The sequence below is a fragment of the Aythya marila genome, assembly GCF_965140915.1.
Source record: "Aythya marila genome assembly, chromosome: 1".
In the NCBI taxonomy this organism is placed as follows: Eukaryota; Metazoa; Chordata; class Aves; order Anseriformes; family Anatidae; genus Aythya; species Aythya marila.
The window spans coordinates 200,925,559-200,939,620 of NC_139042.1; the positions used below are offsets into that span (position 1 = coordinate 200,925,559).

The 14,062-nt window shown below is 47.8% G+C and overlaps 1 protein-coding gene across 4 annotated transcripts in view; it reads right to left on the reverse strand.

Annotated features, from left to right (window-relative positions):
* The window catches only part of CAMK1D (calcium/calmodulin dependent protein kinase ID), a 220,275-nt gene extending 219,026 nt beyond the window's left edge, over positions 1-1,249 (reverse strand). For all 4 annotated transcript variants that reach the window (XM_082751604.1, XM_082751603.1, XM_082751602.1 and 1 more), the window contains exon 1: positions 892-1,249. In XM_082751604.1, coding sequence (XP_082607730.1) covers positions 892-983 — 92 coding nt within the window. In that variant the 5' untranslated portion in view covers positions 984-1,249. The remainder of the gene's footprint in view (positions 1-891) is intronic.
* Positions 1,250-14,062: the final 12,813 nt, after the last annotated feature.

Here is a 14,062-nt window from a genome sequence, read left to right on the forward strand (position 1 = left end):
CACACGGCAGCCCGCACCCTGCCCTTCCCCAGCAACCACGGCTCTCTGCCTCTACAACATCCGACGACGAGCGAAAATTTCTCTCAACAGAAATAAAACTCCCCGCTCAGCCAAAAAAGCATCAGCCTGCACCCTGCTCCCTTCCACCATCTGCGCATGTTTATTCTGAGCCTTCCGAAAAAAAAAAAAAAAAAAGAAAAAAAGAAAAGAAAAAAAAAACTCTAACGTTTTACTAATCTTTATGCCCCGCCACTATAAATAACAGAAATAAAGCCCAACAACAGTTAAGCATCGTAGCTAAAACACATCCAATCCACTCCGATTATTTCTGCTCGTCTGTCCACGAATGGATGCAGCCATCGGCTTTAGGGGACAGCACGCAAGTCAGACCGCATTTATTTACAGCGGCACCGTCAAGAAAAAGCCTTTCCCCTTCTCCCCATCCTATTAACATTTTAAACCGTAGGGGGGGGGGTCTTTCTTTCTTTTTCTTTTTCTTTTTTTTTTCCTTTTTCTTTTTTTTTCTTTTTTTTCTTTTTTTTTCCTTTCTCTTTTTTCCTTTTTCCTTTTTTTTCCTTTTTCTTCCTTTTTCTTTTATTTTTTTCTTTCTTTTTCTTTTATTTTTTTCTTTTCTCTTTTTTTTTTTTTTTTTTTTTTTGATTTCTTTTTAGGGGATAGCCCCAGCCGCCTGCCCCGCAGCCATCCTCACCCCTCACCTCCTACCAACCCACCCCGGTGCCGTTTGGTCCCGGGATTCTCAAATCCCGGCTCGCTGCCGGCCGGGATGCTCGGAGCGACCCCGGCGGCTGCCCCCGCGCAAATCCCCCCCGCGCAAATCCCGCGCAGCCCGGGGACGGCGCCTCCCGCCCCGCTCCGCTCCCCGCCACCTACGTCCCCAGCGTCTCCTTGAACTCGAAGATCTTCTTGATGTCCTCCGCCTGCTTCTTCCAGGAGCCGCCGCCGTCCCCGTTCTCCCGGGCCATGGCCGCTCCGCGCAACCCCGCGCAGCCCCGCGGATGCCGGGCGGCACCGAGCCGCCTGCGGCTTTTGCTTTCTCTTCTGAGAAAGCAGCGGCTGCTGCTGCTGCCTCTGCCGGCTCTTGCTCTTCTTCCTCCTCCTCCTCCTCCTCCTCCTTCTTCTCCTCCTCCTTCTCCCCTTCCTCCTCCTCCTCCTCCTCACACTTCCTGCCCGCCGCCGCTTTTATTTCCTCCGCGCTCCGGCGGGCTCCACGAGTGCCACTTTTCCTGGGCTATTTCCTCCCAACTTTCTCTGCCCCCCCCCTTCCCCTCGTCCTTTCTCCCCCCCTCGCCCCTCCCCGTGCCGCCCCCGGGGCTGCCCCGTGTCCCCCCCCACCTCCTTCAGCACCCTCAGGGACACTTCGCTCCCCCCACCCCGGGAGGAAAAGTCCCTTTTTTTTTCTTTTTTCTTTTTTTTTTTTTTTTGGAGGGAGGTCACTGATTTTTCCCCCCCTCCCTACCCTCCCGCTGTCCCCAAGCAGGGCGTGCGGGGGCCCCGTTGGATGCTCCGAGCCTCCCGGGCGCGGTGCGGCTGTGCGCGGTTGTTATGGCAATGGGAGGAGGAGGAGGAAGAAGAAGAAGAGGAGGAGGAAGAAGAGGAGGAGGAGGCAGCCCCGCCGCTGCTCTGCTGCCTGGCGCTGCCCCTCCTGACTGAATGACTGGAGATAATTCGCATTGCACCAAAACCGCGCACGTCAAACGGGAGGGGAGGGAAAGCAAAGAGAAAAAAAAAAAAAAAAAAAAAAAAGGGAAAGCAGGGGGGGAAAAAAAATTAAAAAAAAAATAAAAACCACACCGCAGGCGGCAGGCCGGGGTGGTCCGGAGCTGCGCTGGGGTTGCGCGGGGGATGCGCGGGGTTTGCGCGGGGTTTGCGCTGGGTTTGCGGTGCCCACCATGAGCGCAGCCGCTCCGTAGGGGCCAAACGTGGCCCCCAGCCCCTTGCCCACCCCGCAACGGGGACGAGGGGCAGGATGCGCCCCCGGTGACACGGCAGAAATGCGCGCTGTCCCCGTGGGTAGGTTTCCAGCCAATGTCTTGCAAATCGGTAAAGCGGAAAAAAAAAAATAAAAAAGTGGATTTCTCCTCCAAGTTGGGAACTATAGAGGCAGGTGCGGACCCACGGGTGTTTTTGGGGGCGGCTCAAAACTCTCGGTTATCAAATGAGGCGGCTGAAAATGAGGCGTGACACGACTAAATAGCATCGACTCATAAACAGATGCGAATGTGCGCCCAACTGCTTAAAATGCGCCGTGTCCTTTCACAAAATCCTTAAAATCCCACTCTGAAAAGGGATTTTCCATCACTGGTGAGCCCGGGAGGTTTCCCCTGGGGCTCCCACTTCCACGCGGGTTTGGTGCCTGGGGGAGCTCAGCCAGGTGGGGAGGTGTAAATTTGGGGAAAACACCGAGACAGGCCGGGGTGTTTGGGCAATGCTACCCTCTGCTGGGCACAGCCACACGGCTGAGCATGTGCCAGCTCCTGTATTAATTAGTGCCCTGTCTAATGCAATGTTTCAGTGGCCATCCCGCTACATGGGTGGCCCAAATTGCTCGGGATTCCCTGCGATGGGTGCTTGTGTGCCATCCCAGTGTTTTCTTGGAGCAGCCAAACCTTTCCTTCTGCTGCTGTCTTACTCACATCCCCCTGCTCCTCACGGGGATCCCCTTCATCCCATCACCCTTTCTTCTCCGTGTCCATGTCCCCAGGGATCCCCAAGCTGGTGGCCCCCACCTGGGAAGTGGTGGAGGTGGGACAGACCCTAAAGGATGCAGCCGACACTGAATAATTTTCCCTTCAACCCATACCAATGTGGTATTTTCTCCCTTTTTCACAAGTTAATAAATCGCTTGGGGCCAGAAATGCCATACTGAGATTTTTGGGGTTGCTAAACAGGGCTGCCAAAAGTAACCTGCTGTCCTTGGGAGAAAATTGAGAGAATTTGAGACCAGAAGGGGCAAAGGCGATCATCTGCCCTGACCTTGCTTGACAGAGGCCAAAGGAATTCGTCAGTCCAAGAAGCTGGTGCCATAATTTATCCTGGAGCCATGGCATAGCCAAACCACCCACTGCCATTATCTCTGAAGCCATGTCTGTCCATACAGCATCATGCTATAATCTCACCACCCAAGCAGCATCACCCACTTTGCCATTCCAACTTTCAATGGACAAAAATTTTACTTAAAATTACCCAAATCCTTGCCCGTGCTGCAATTTCTGAGCATAATGCTAGCCTGTAAATCTAAGTTTCCTTTTCTAATTTAGCCCGCACTTTTAACATGCCATGAATGTGCTTTTGTGTGTGTGTGTGTGCGTGATATCTTGTATTTGAAATAACCGGTAATGTATAAAATCTCGGGAGCCACTGCAGTTTTAATGAGAAGTGGAGAAAACTCCTATTAGGCAGGGCCCCCTGGCACAATAGGTGGTAACAAACCCCTTAGAGCCATTACTGTCTATCATGTCAGCCTCTAATTTTGCTTGATTGACAATATCCCACAGAGCCATTGTGGAGCACCGAGTTATTTGAAGAACAGGTATATAAAAAAAAAAAAATCTTTTAAGGAAACTTCTCTTTGTAGCAGGACATGCGGCAGTGAAGTGGCTCCAGATGGCTGTATCCAGTATTTGATTACTTAAAACCAGATTACCAAACATTAATAGAGTGGCAACACGAAGCACACAGAAATGCAAGAATCATGATTGCCAAGGAGACATCAGTCCTGGGCCCTCTTATGGCTGCTTGGTGGCAGCCTTTCATTGCCTGGGCATGTTCCTTAACTCTTCAGTCCTGTCAAATACTTTTGAAATGTATTTCAAATAAATGCTCCAAAACCGACCGTATTGGGGTTACAGGTGGGATGGCTGTGTAGGGCCACATTTGCTGTTGGCCCTTAATTTGGCACTGTGCAAACTACATTATAATGAGTGTAAATTGAGCCACATCCACTTTTCAAGCTCTTCCACTTACAACCTGATTTTCTTCTGTTTAAGTACTACACTATTAGATCTCTTCCCCAACATTGTTTCTGAGTCATTCAATATAATTCCCCACTTCAATTACAAATCAGCACTTTTGTTCAAGAACGGCAGGAACGTTTCTCTTCCTCAGCTGCCCTGGTCTAAGCCTGATGTCCGAGCACCCACAGGTCCGTGTCTGTGGCATGGGTTAAAATCCAGCACGTAGCAACATCTGACAGCAGCTTTTCTACTCTTGGCAAATCATTTTTTTCACCATCCCTCTTGGGAAGGTGCATTATTGGTTTCAGCCATGCATAAACACCCAAACGATATGTGTACAAACTATAGAGGCAAAGTTATTTGATGCTATTTGGGCTTTGCTCACGTGGATGTTGATAGCACCGCTGCCACACGTGGGTGCACACCTCAGCAAGAAATTCAAAGTGACATCCCCAATGCTTCCTAGTCCCTAGGATGAGCCTAAGATACATTAAAATCCTGGAGCAAAGTGTCTTCATACTTGGCAGCATGTGTAACTGTCTTAATTATAGTAGGTGCCAAGTCTGACTAGCATGATAAGCATTCCCTCCAAACTCCCTTTTATATATATTTCCAGCATTTCTCAGTATTTGCAAGGAGGGGAATGCTTTGGATGCAGTCTCTGACCCAAGGTGACCTGGTAGGAAACTGGGAGGAAATCCTCTTGGGATTTATGCTGAGTCATGAGAAAATTAACTTATGAGAAGAATTGTTTATTTAAAAGAGAGAACAAATTGCTTATTTAAAATGAGAAAATTAAATGTTTATTTATATAAGAAAATTTTATACATATGTATATATATATATATATATATATATATTTCTTCCCTCAGGATGGTAATTAAAAAGAGCCACAGTTTGAAAGGTGCCTTTTGGTAGGGGACCAGGGCTTGTGGGTTCTTTTTGGTTTTCACCACGGGTGAAACTAGTGCTTGTGGTTGCGTTTTAATGTTTGCCAGGCTTGTTTTGCTACCACAAATCCAGAATACAAAACTAGAAGCTCAGCTCTAAGCATGGCCACGGCAGCCTGTTTTTCCCAGGCTGAACCTGCTGCAGCCCATGCCAACAGCTCCTTTGAGCTCGTCAGAGACTTTTGGTGACTTCAAGGGACTTTGATTTGAGCTGTACAAGAGGCGTGTAAAGAAAAAAAAAATAAAAAATCCTCCCCAAACAAGAGGTGGCCGCAGGTCTTTGATACGTGGTGTTTTGTGTTCTTTTTGCTGGTTAATTATAATCGATGTCCTTAAACCACCCCTAAGCACTTTATAGCTTTTGATCAGTTTAAGCTCTTTAAGACAACCTAAGGCCCTTGCTCATCTTAGGCAGTTAAAACACTGTCCAAAACCACACAAATGCAAGGGAGAAGAGACAGTAGATGTTTGCTGTATGTGCTGCTTTTCTCATGGGGAGGAAGGAGCTCAAATTTCTGTAGGGTTTTAAACCATCTCTGTAAGGTGGAATAAGCAAGTGCTGATCCTGGTGAATCCTCACCCTGCAGCCATTTGCCTGAAGACCATCCAGTGCTTTATTAAGCGCCCAGGTGCTTACATTACTCATGAGGTTCATAGATGCCAGCCAACCTCTTAGCTGTAAAGCTGCAACTTTTCTTCCCTGGTTTTCTCCTCATCTAGATAAACCAAGAAAGCCAGGGGACAAGAGTCATGAAAACACGGTGCGGAGGCTGCTTGTTAAACTATGGAAAAAATGGGATTTAAGAGAATAATAACCAAGCTGAACACCTCCCTTTAAGCCTGTCGTACCATGTGTGCATTGCAATAAATCTTTTAAACTCAGGATCATAAATCATGGTCATATAAAATTATGGTGAGGAATAAAAAGCTATCATTGACAAAGCAAGAGCGAGAGGAGCAACGCGTTGGTAAAAAAGGATGTGAGCCACGGAGAGCAGGCAGAGGCTGGATAGGAGAGCAGGGGATAGCCGAGGGATGGGTAGGACAGAGGAATGAGGGGCAGGAGATGCTCCCAGGGGGCAAAAGGTACAGAACCCAACCCCCTTCCTTCCTGACGTTGAGCTCTGAAGTCCCAAATCTCAACATTCCCATGCTGCAAGAAATTGTTGCCAAAATGCATCTCTTAACGAGAGCACAAGCCCTGCTCACATGTCTCCCTCTCAGTCTCTGAGGTGCTGAGGTGGAGGTCTGGGCTTTGGGTCCAACAGGACGAGCCCTGCCGATGAGCCAAGTTTGGGTCAAAATGAGAACTGCATCCTTGGCTTGGCCGATGATTTTTAAGGTCCCTTCCAATGCAAACCATTATATCCTTCTAGGATTTGGCTTTGCACGCTTGGTTTTTGGAGGGAGAAATAAATTAGGATGTTGCATCTACAAAGTCTATATTGAAAGAAAATTAGGTGATGAGGTAAAGACTCAAAAGTTACAAAAAAATAAAATTAAATTTAAAAAAAAAAAAAAAGAAAGATGTCCTAATAGTTTCAATTTGGCACTATGCTACAGGTTTTCTTGGGGTGTTCCTTTTTTCAGAATTTCTCCTTTCCTATGAACGGTTCAGCACTGGGAATTTGTCCGTACAGCAAAGGAGCTGCTCACAAGGCTCTGCCCATCTTCCTGACACCCTGTAGGACACTCAGGCTGGATTCGCACTTGGAGACAGGAACAAGCCAACAAGAGCCGTGCTTCAAACGCGCCAAGTGCTATAAAATGCCAAGGGCCCTGGAAGATCAGGTCCCTGGTGTTGCAAATTGAGCACCCAAAATTAGCAAGCGCCTTTGATCATTTTGGCCTTAATCTCCCCGTGCCTCAGTTCACCAGCTGGTGATATCGCAGGAGCGCTGTGCAGATAAACGCATTAATATTGATCAGATGCTGAAGCATTACAGAGAAGCTCACAAGGAAATTAATGTTGAATTCAGCGTGTGGTTTGAACAGCGTGTGTTAATGTGGCCTAGAGCAATTCGCTGGATTAAAATAACTCAAAATCATAGGTGATCGGATAATTAAAGGATGCATCGCACTCGATGTGCACAAAGGCCCAAATTATGGCTGTGCGGGCTGTTTAATTCTGGCATTTCCTCCTGAGAGCTTGACTTTGCAACCTCACTGTTGCCCACATGTGGGTTTATAGCCCGTGTCCAGAGGAAGGGAGGTTTATCTCACCAAAGCCTCGCCCTGCACTATCTCAGTGTCTGTCAGCCTACCCCACCCCTGATAACTTTTGAGTCTGATACCAAGTCCAACCAAAAATAATGCCACTATAGGGACCACAAAAAGAGAAAATTTCAATGAGCTAGGAGGCAGAGTAGAGAGAAAAGGTCCGGCTATTCCCCTCCAGAGAGATGGGTCGCCTTGCTGCACACTAGGGAGCCCATGGGAGATGCAAACAAAACTGGAGATATGAGTCCATAGGACATGGGCATCTCTGGTGTAGCTGCCCCTGTGCTGCTGTGTCCCAGGCTGCCCAGAGGAGCTGTGGCTGCCCCATCCCTGGCAGTGCCCAAGGCCAGGCTGGATGGGGCTTTGGGCAGCCTGGGCTGCTGGGAGGTGTCCCTGCCCATGGCAGAGGGTGGCACTGGGAGGGTCTTTGAGGTCCCTTCCAACCCAAGCCATTCTATGATTCCACGAAACAACTTCATTGACACCACAGAAGAGCCTTTTTGCCCTCCCAGCCTATGCTTGCATTGAGTCCAGGTTCACCCTGAGGGCAGATCACAACCCCCCAGCTTCATGCAATATTACTGCTCAGGCCCTACACGAGTTGTCACCATGAGCTTGACACGCATGGCCAAACCACATGAATGTCACCTAAACACAATTCTCTTGCAGGGGTGACAGCCCAGGGTCATCTCAGCCAAAGGAAGGAACTTATTCTGGATGTCTCCTCTGCTTGCACCCAGGATAAATATTGACAGCCTCCAGCAACATCTCACCGCATCAATGGAGTCAAATAATAAGTGAAAAGCAGAGGAAAACAAAAATTAAATGACACAAGCAGAGGAAGAAGATATGGAAAGCCATTCACTTGCCTTGGAAGTAATCACTTTTTTCATTTAAGCAGAACACTCAGCTATCTTTTATATTGTTATTGGTAAAAGTCCTCTTAGAAGCTGGAAATTAATTTTTTTTTTCTATCTCCCTCATTTTCTCTCTTTCCCATTTGGTGAACGTTTCTGTTTTCCTGTGTTTCTCACAGAACTGAAATTAACTTGGCTCATTTTGTTCTTTCCTTTCACAGCCATTAACATTGCTGAATAATGAAGAGAGAAGCGGCTTTGTTAATTAACCGCAGCCACTGCATTAAGTCCAGGCTGACATTGCACTCGCACGCAAGAAAAGGCGCCGTGCCATCGGCGCATGAGCACGTGAAGCAACAGCCAGAGCTGAGCCTTGATGTCCAAACTGATCCCAGAAGACAGACAAAGTGTTGTAGTCTTTATTGATGACCAGATTCCCCCTCCAAATGCATTATTCAGGCCTGCTTTCTGTGGTTTCCTACTATATGTTTCTAATCACGATGGGATTCCAGGTTAAAACGATTTTATTTGTTTTCAGTCATGATGTGACACAGAAATGCACACTTGGGGCAGTCTCTCCATCCTGGATTTCTACCGAAACTTGCTGCTTTTATGAAATGAGGGCTGAGAAAATCCCCTGGGCCTTTCACTCCAGGTGTTGGCTGCCAGGAAAAAAAGTAAATGCCCTGGAGCAGGCAGTGAAAAAAGTAAACTGGCAGCACTTTTATCTCCCACAAAGAGATCTCCAAGGATAGCGGCCAGCCTGCCTACTAACAGGGTGGTCTGCTGGGGAATACTTTCCTCACCTTTCCCTGAAAAATACCCTGATGAGGACCGGCATCCCTGGCTAACTGGACAGCAAGCTGGGAAGAAGCTAACACAGACTGATCTCATATTTTTTCACCCTATTTCCCTCTCCATCACATTATTTGTGCCCTGAGGGGCTGCGTGAGGCAAGCTCAAGCCATTAGCACCAGCTCCTTGGCAACAGGGCTGTGTTGCAGGGATGATGGTGGAAAGAAAAAGATACCTTGCCAGGCATACCCCTGCCTCTTCCCAGCCTGAAATAGTCAGGCAAAACTTAGCAGCCCACAGGAAGCTGCAGACCTCCAAATCCACAGGGAAATCCATCAAAAGCTCATGCTTGGTTTGGAAGATAAGTTAATGAGTCAACAGAACCTACAGGAGAAATGCGACCCACCTGCATGGAAGGGGAATGCAGACTTTAAGCTAAGCAAGAACTTGCTCAAGTCCCAACTTTTGTTCTTTTTATAAAATATGCTCTTGCCTTGGGTTTAGGTCATGCCCTAGTGCTCCCTGGCAGGCAACCAAACTCAGTAGGTGCTTTAGGCAAAGGACAAGAGCTTTGTTCCTCCAGAAAGGGGCCAGCAGGACAGCCTCACACTTTGCCCTGCGCTCAGCCCTTCCTGCATAGAGGGTCAACATCCCAAAATGATGCCACTGGTTGGGTTGATAGAGGGCAACTAATGCAAGAAATAATCCTGTTCGCAGGGTCAGAGTAGTGACAAGCAAAGATTTGGTGCAGGGCACTTGATCTAGGCCTAAACACTGCCTCGTCCTGCACATCCCCAGCAGCAATCGAGTGACGGAGCTGAGCTAAAGTTGCCCCCTGGCTAGATCAGTGCCCTCTGCTCTTTGCAAGCCACACTCCATTTACACAAAATGAATTACCAACCGAGTTGCCAAGCAAAGAAAGGGTTCAATTTTGCAATTTCAGCTCTGCCAAAAGTCTCATTCCCTGCCAGAGCTGAAAGCAGAAGGTGCCAGTATTTAGCAGAAGCAGGGGTGTTTTGGAAAGTTTTAATGGAATTCCCATCTTCCAGGCCACCAGCGCCAGCCACTGTAATTCTTCCAGCTGTCCAAATTTGTTGCTACTGGGATGTGAGCAGCCTGTGAAAAGATCTCCAGAAGGTGAGTTATGCAGAATGGTGGACAGGGAAAGGATTCTAGTAGAAGAACGAATCTCATTTTTTTTCCAGAGATCTATAACTCATCTGGAAAAAATGTGCTTTTATCTAATTGATATGAAAGCTACAGCCCCATTAAGGTTGTTATACAGTATTTAATTAAACAGGTGTTTCTAATCCTTGCAGCACAATGCAGGTGGCTTTCTCCAACAGATTTGAGCTTCACTTGGTGCTCTTCATAAACTCTGGTGCATTTTAAGCACCCTCCCTTAAATAAATTTCCATGGGCATAGAAAGCAAGGAAAGCCAGCCTGCTTTATTGAACCCGGCTCCTTTCATTCAGCAACACCCATTTTCCCCAGCACACTGCATTCTTTCCAGTATGGAGCAGCCAGGCCATCTCCTGAGCTCCATTTAGCAGCTCTCTGCTCTTTGCCTTCACTCACCTCTTGCACCTGCTTCGAGCAGAGACTGCTGCAGAAAATTTGCTCTACATCAGCCCCCAACAGCTGCCAAAAAGGGGCTCGTCACCTTGACTTTGCAGCAATTCCTACTGGGATATGGTAAATTCAGTCCTATTTGTTGTCAAAGCTCTTGTCTTGGTTTATGCTTGCTGCACCCTGTTCAGTAAGCATCCTCATCCCCATTGTAGAGGTGCAGGAAAGCCATCAGCCCAATCAACAGCGTCACTGGCATGTTTTAATCATGTTGAGTCTCACTGAAACTCTTGCACCTTATCACAGCCCTTCACGGACACCTAAACAAGCCTTCAGCCCCCAAAAGCAGGTCCATGTCTCCAACTAAATAAAAGCCTGATATGAAAAGCAGCCGAGGAGCCTGGCTTTGTGTATCTCCCCAGCTGCTCCTCCAGTGTCACTCAGTGTTGGCTAGTTGCTTGGACAAGCAGATTAGCCACATAGTGATGCCTCAGCTCTGCCATTTCTGCAATTTGCTTTTAGGGCTCCATGGGAACCCAGTGCATGCGCTGTTTGCCTTCACCTGTAGACTTTGGGTGCACCCCCTGAGCATTGGCCATTGCCCTCTTACCCATGCAGTTCTGTGGGGCAGTCACAGCGTGGATGAACGCCTGGAGAAACCACAACACACCTGCAGCTCTGCCTCAAAGCCCATGACAAAGACCTGGACTTATCTCGCCTATCTTCAGCCTTCAAATGCATACAGCATCGGGGCAGGTTAGGCAGGCGGAGAGCTTCAGTAGGGCCACTGCCGAGGTGGTTTCAGACTGTAAAAGCAAAGCAGATCTGCTGAAGGCAATGAGCTGAAAATTACAGCCTGAAAGAGAGCTCATGTAAGCCAGACCCTGTACTAGCACCCGAGCTGTACCCCCTTTTCCCTAAAGCCTCGGTTACTCATGTTAAGGACGTGGATGGGAAGAGTCTGTGTGACCCAGCCTGCCTGATCCTTAATTTATACACCAAATAGGAACATGAAGCTTTCAGCGGTTTTATTTCCAAAATGACCTGCTTTAATTAGTGAAAATCACTCTTCTAGAGCCGTCTGCTAGTCTCCTGGAAGGGGCAGTACTGTTCCTGCTGCCTCGTGTTTCATTGGGGTGCCTTGACACGGGTCTCCTCGTACCCTGGGCTCTGTGTTTGCCGGGGGCTGGAGTGCGCAGGACGCTGTTCAGACAAACAGCTCTCTTCCAGGAACCAGCCACATCCGTGATGTTTTCCACCCAGCACAGGCTCATTTATTTTCCGCTTTATCTCCCAGAACAACAACACCTCCATCCCCCAGCTCCACGCCACCTGTCCCTCTGATAAAGGCCTCTTTATGGGATATCCTATGTGGGAAAAAAGGCTGTTTCCTCTTCTTTACTCTCTTATTTTTCACTGCTCTTATTATTCCTCCCCCATTTGCCCCCATGCCTCCCAAAACAGCAACAAAAAGCCCTCTCCCTTCTGGGGGTCACTTGGAAAAGCCAGGCCATGCAGGTGTCTAAGCAGTTTCCTTTTGGGAAGCAATTTTTATGCAAAGTCCCACGGGGCAGTCATGGCTGGGGAGAAAAGGGTGCAAAGAGCTGCTGCTATGGGGGTGAGTCTCATAAGGATCAGCACGGGACCATTTCTCCTTACGGTGTGCAACACATTCCTGTGGGGTTATTGGGTAGGAAATCTGGGGTTATTGGGTAGAGAAAAAAAAAAATGAAAAAGACAGGAAGATTCATTGGATCCTGACAGCTTGTTTTTCTGCTGTACTGCCAACTTCTCTTTATGTTGATTCATAGGATCTATTAGTTTGGACTTAATGATCTTGAAGGTCTTTTCCAACCTAAACGATTCTGATTCTGTGATGCACGGCAGGGACAGGGTGTTTGCTTCCCCAGGCAAAGCAGCAAGCAGAGCTAGATGGTTTAATACTTTGGTGCTCAATGTGCCAAACAATGACTGAAAAACATGAAGGTGGCACCTCTGTGGAGGTCACTTGCTGTCCTTCCTGAAGGTCATTTCGAAGCGGGTGGCCCTGGTAACAACACTCCAGGGGAAAATTCAATGCTCAGTGAAAAGAGCTTGGGGTTCTCCTAGAACAGCAAGGACCCAAAGAGGATGAAACGACAGGGGTATGCAGAAGGTAAATTGGCGCTGCTTTTTGGCTACAGGCATAGTACAGGAACAAAGGATGGCCTGTGAAACATAGGAAAAAATTACTAAGATGTTATTTTTAGGCTAAAAGCCAGCATTACTTCCATCCCAGGACACCCAGCCATGGTGAGTTATGGCTGTGTGGGTACCAAAGGGCTTTCCCTTTTGCAGCCCTGTCACTCCATGCTCCGTGAAAGAAAGACACAGCATGGAAGAGAACAGAAATTTTATTTATTTTTATATATACACATATATTTTATATATATAAATATATATCTGTAGGCACCATCTTTCCCACTTAAACCTTATCATGCTCTGAAAATCTGCGAAGACCCATCTGTGTGAGGTTTTTTTTTCTTAAATTGGTGCCTATCTTGATGTGATCCTCAAGAAGCTGCTGAATAAATCCTGTCATTTCCTGCAGGCTTTTCCCCCTTCCCTTGCAAGTCTCTTTGGTCGGGCTGTTTCCAGCCTTGGCAAAATCGATGCAGAGCTGTATTGTGAAACAAGCACTTTCCTCCCACCCTGCCCTGCCTGCGGGAGAGATGCTCCCAAAATATATTCCCCACACCAACATGGTAGCAACATGGTAGCCACTGTCAAATCTGTCCTCTTTTGCTGCAACAGCTTCAAGAAACATCATTTCACTGCTGCTCTGCTGGGACGATGCGGTCCTCTCCAGCCAGGATCACTTCGCTCATCCTCCCCTGGCAGCCTGGAAACACTTTCCTGGGGGAAAAACATCCCCTTTTTGACCAGCTCTGAAAAGAACGAGGAGAGTCAGGGCCAAAGGGATTTTTCTACAATGCAAGTGGCATTGCACATAAAAGATAACAAGTTTTTTTGTTGTTGTTGATTGTTTATTATTATTATTTTACAATGGATAAATTGAAAGTGGGAGAAAACAGCTGCAGTCCCAGCATCCCGACCATGTCTCAGCACAGGAACACCAGGCACCAGCATGGGCACTCAGAGCAGCTGGGCACGGGTGAGATGAATCCCAAATGCAGCACACGCTTCCCTCTGCACTGCTTCAGATCGCTGAGTAGATCGGCGGGGCCGCAGGCAGCCCCAAGGAACATCTTTTTGTGCCAAAGCCCTGGTTTGCACCAAGCATTGCCCAAGGCGGCGAGGAGATAACTGTGAGTTTATCCTTGCTGGCATGCAGCGAATGCTAACAGAGCCACAGCGCTGCTCGTCGAGTCGCTGGTGCAGCAACGGTCAGCTCCACAGGTAGTGCAATTTTGGGGCTGTGCTGATTTATATCAGTAAAGAAGCAGGCTCTTTTCTTGTTCTGAACAAAGAAGGCATGTACTAAGAAGCACGTTTGCTCCCGCTTTTGTATCTGACATGAAAGGATGGCTCGTCTTGGTGTGGGAGAAGGTCTGAAGGCCTGCTAGCAGCTCTCCCCCAGTGCGTAAAATAACAGTTTGTTCTTCTAACCGTAAGAAAACATTGCTTCTTCTCTCTTCCTTGGCACAACTGAAAATCTGAATTAGTGGCTTTTTCCTATGTTCCCAACTACAAAGA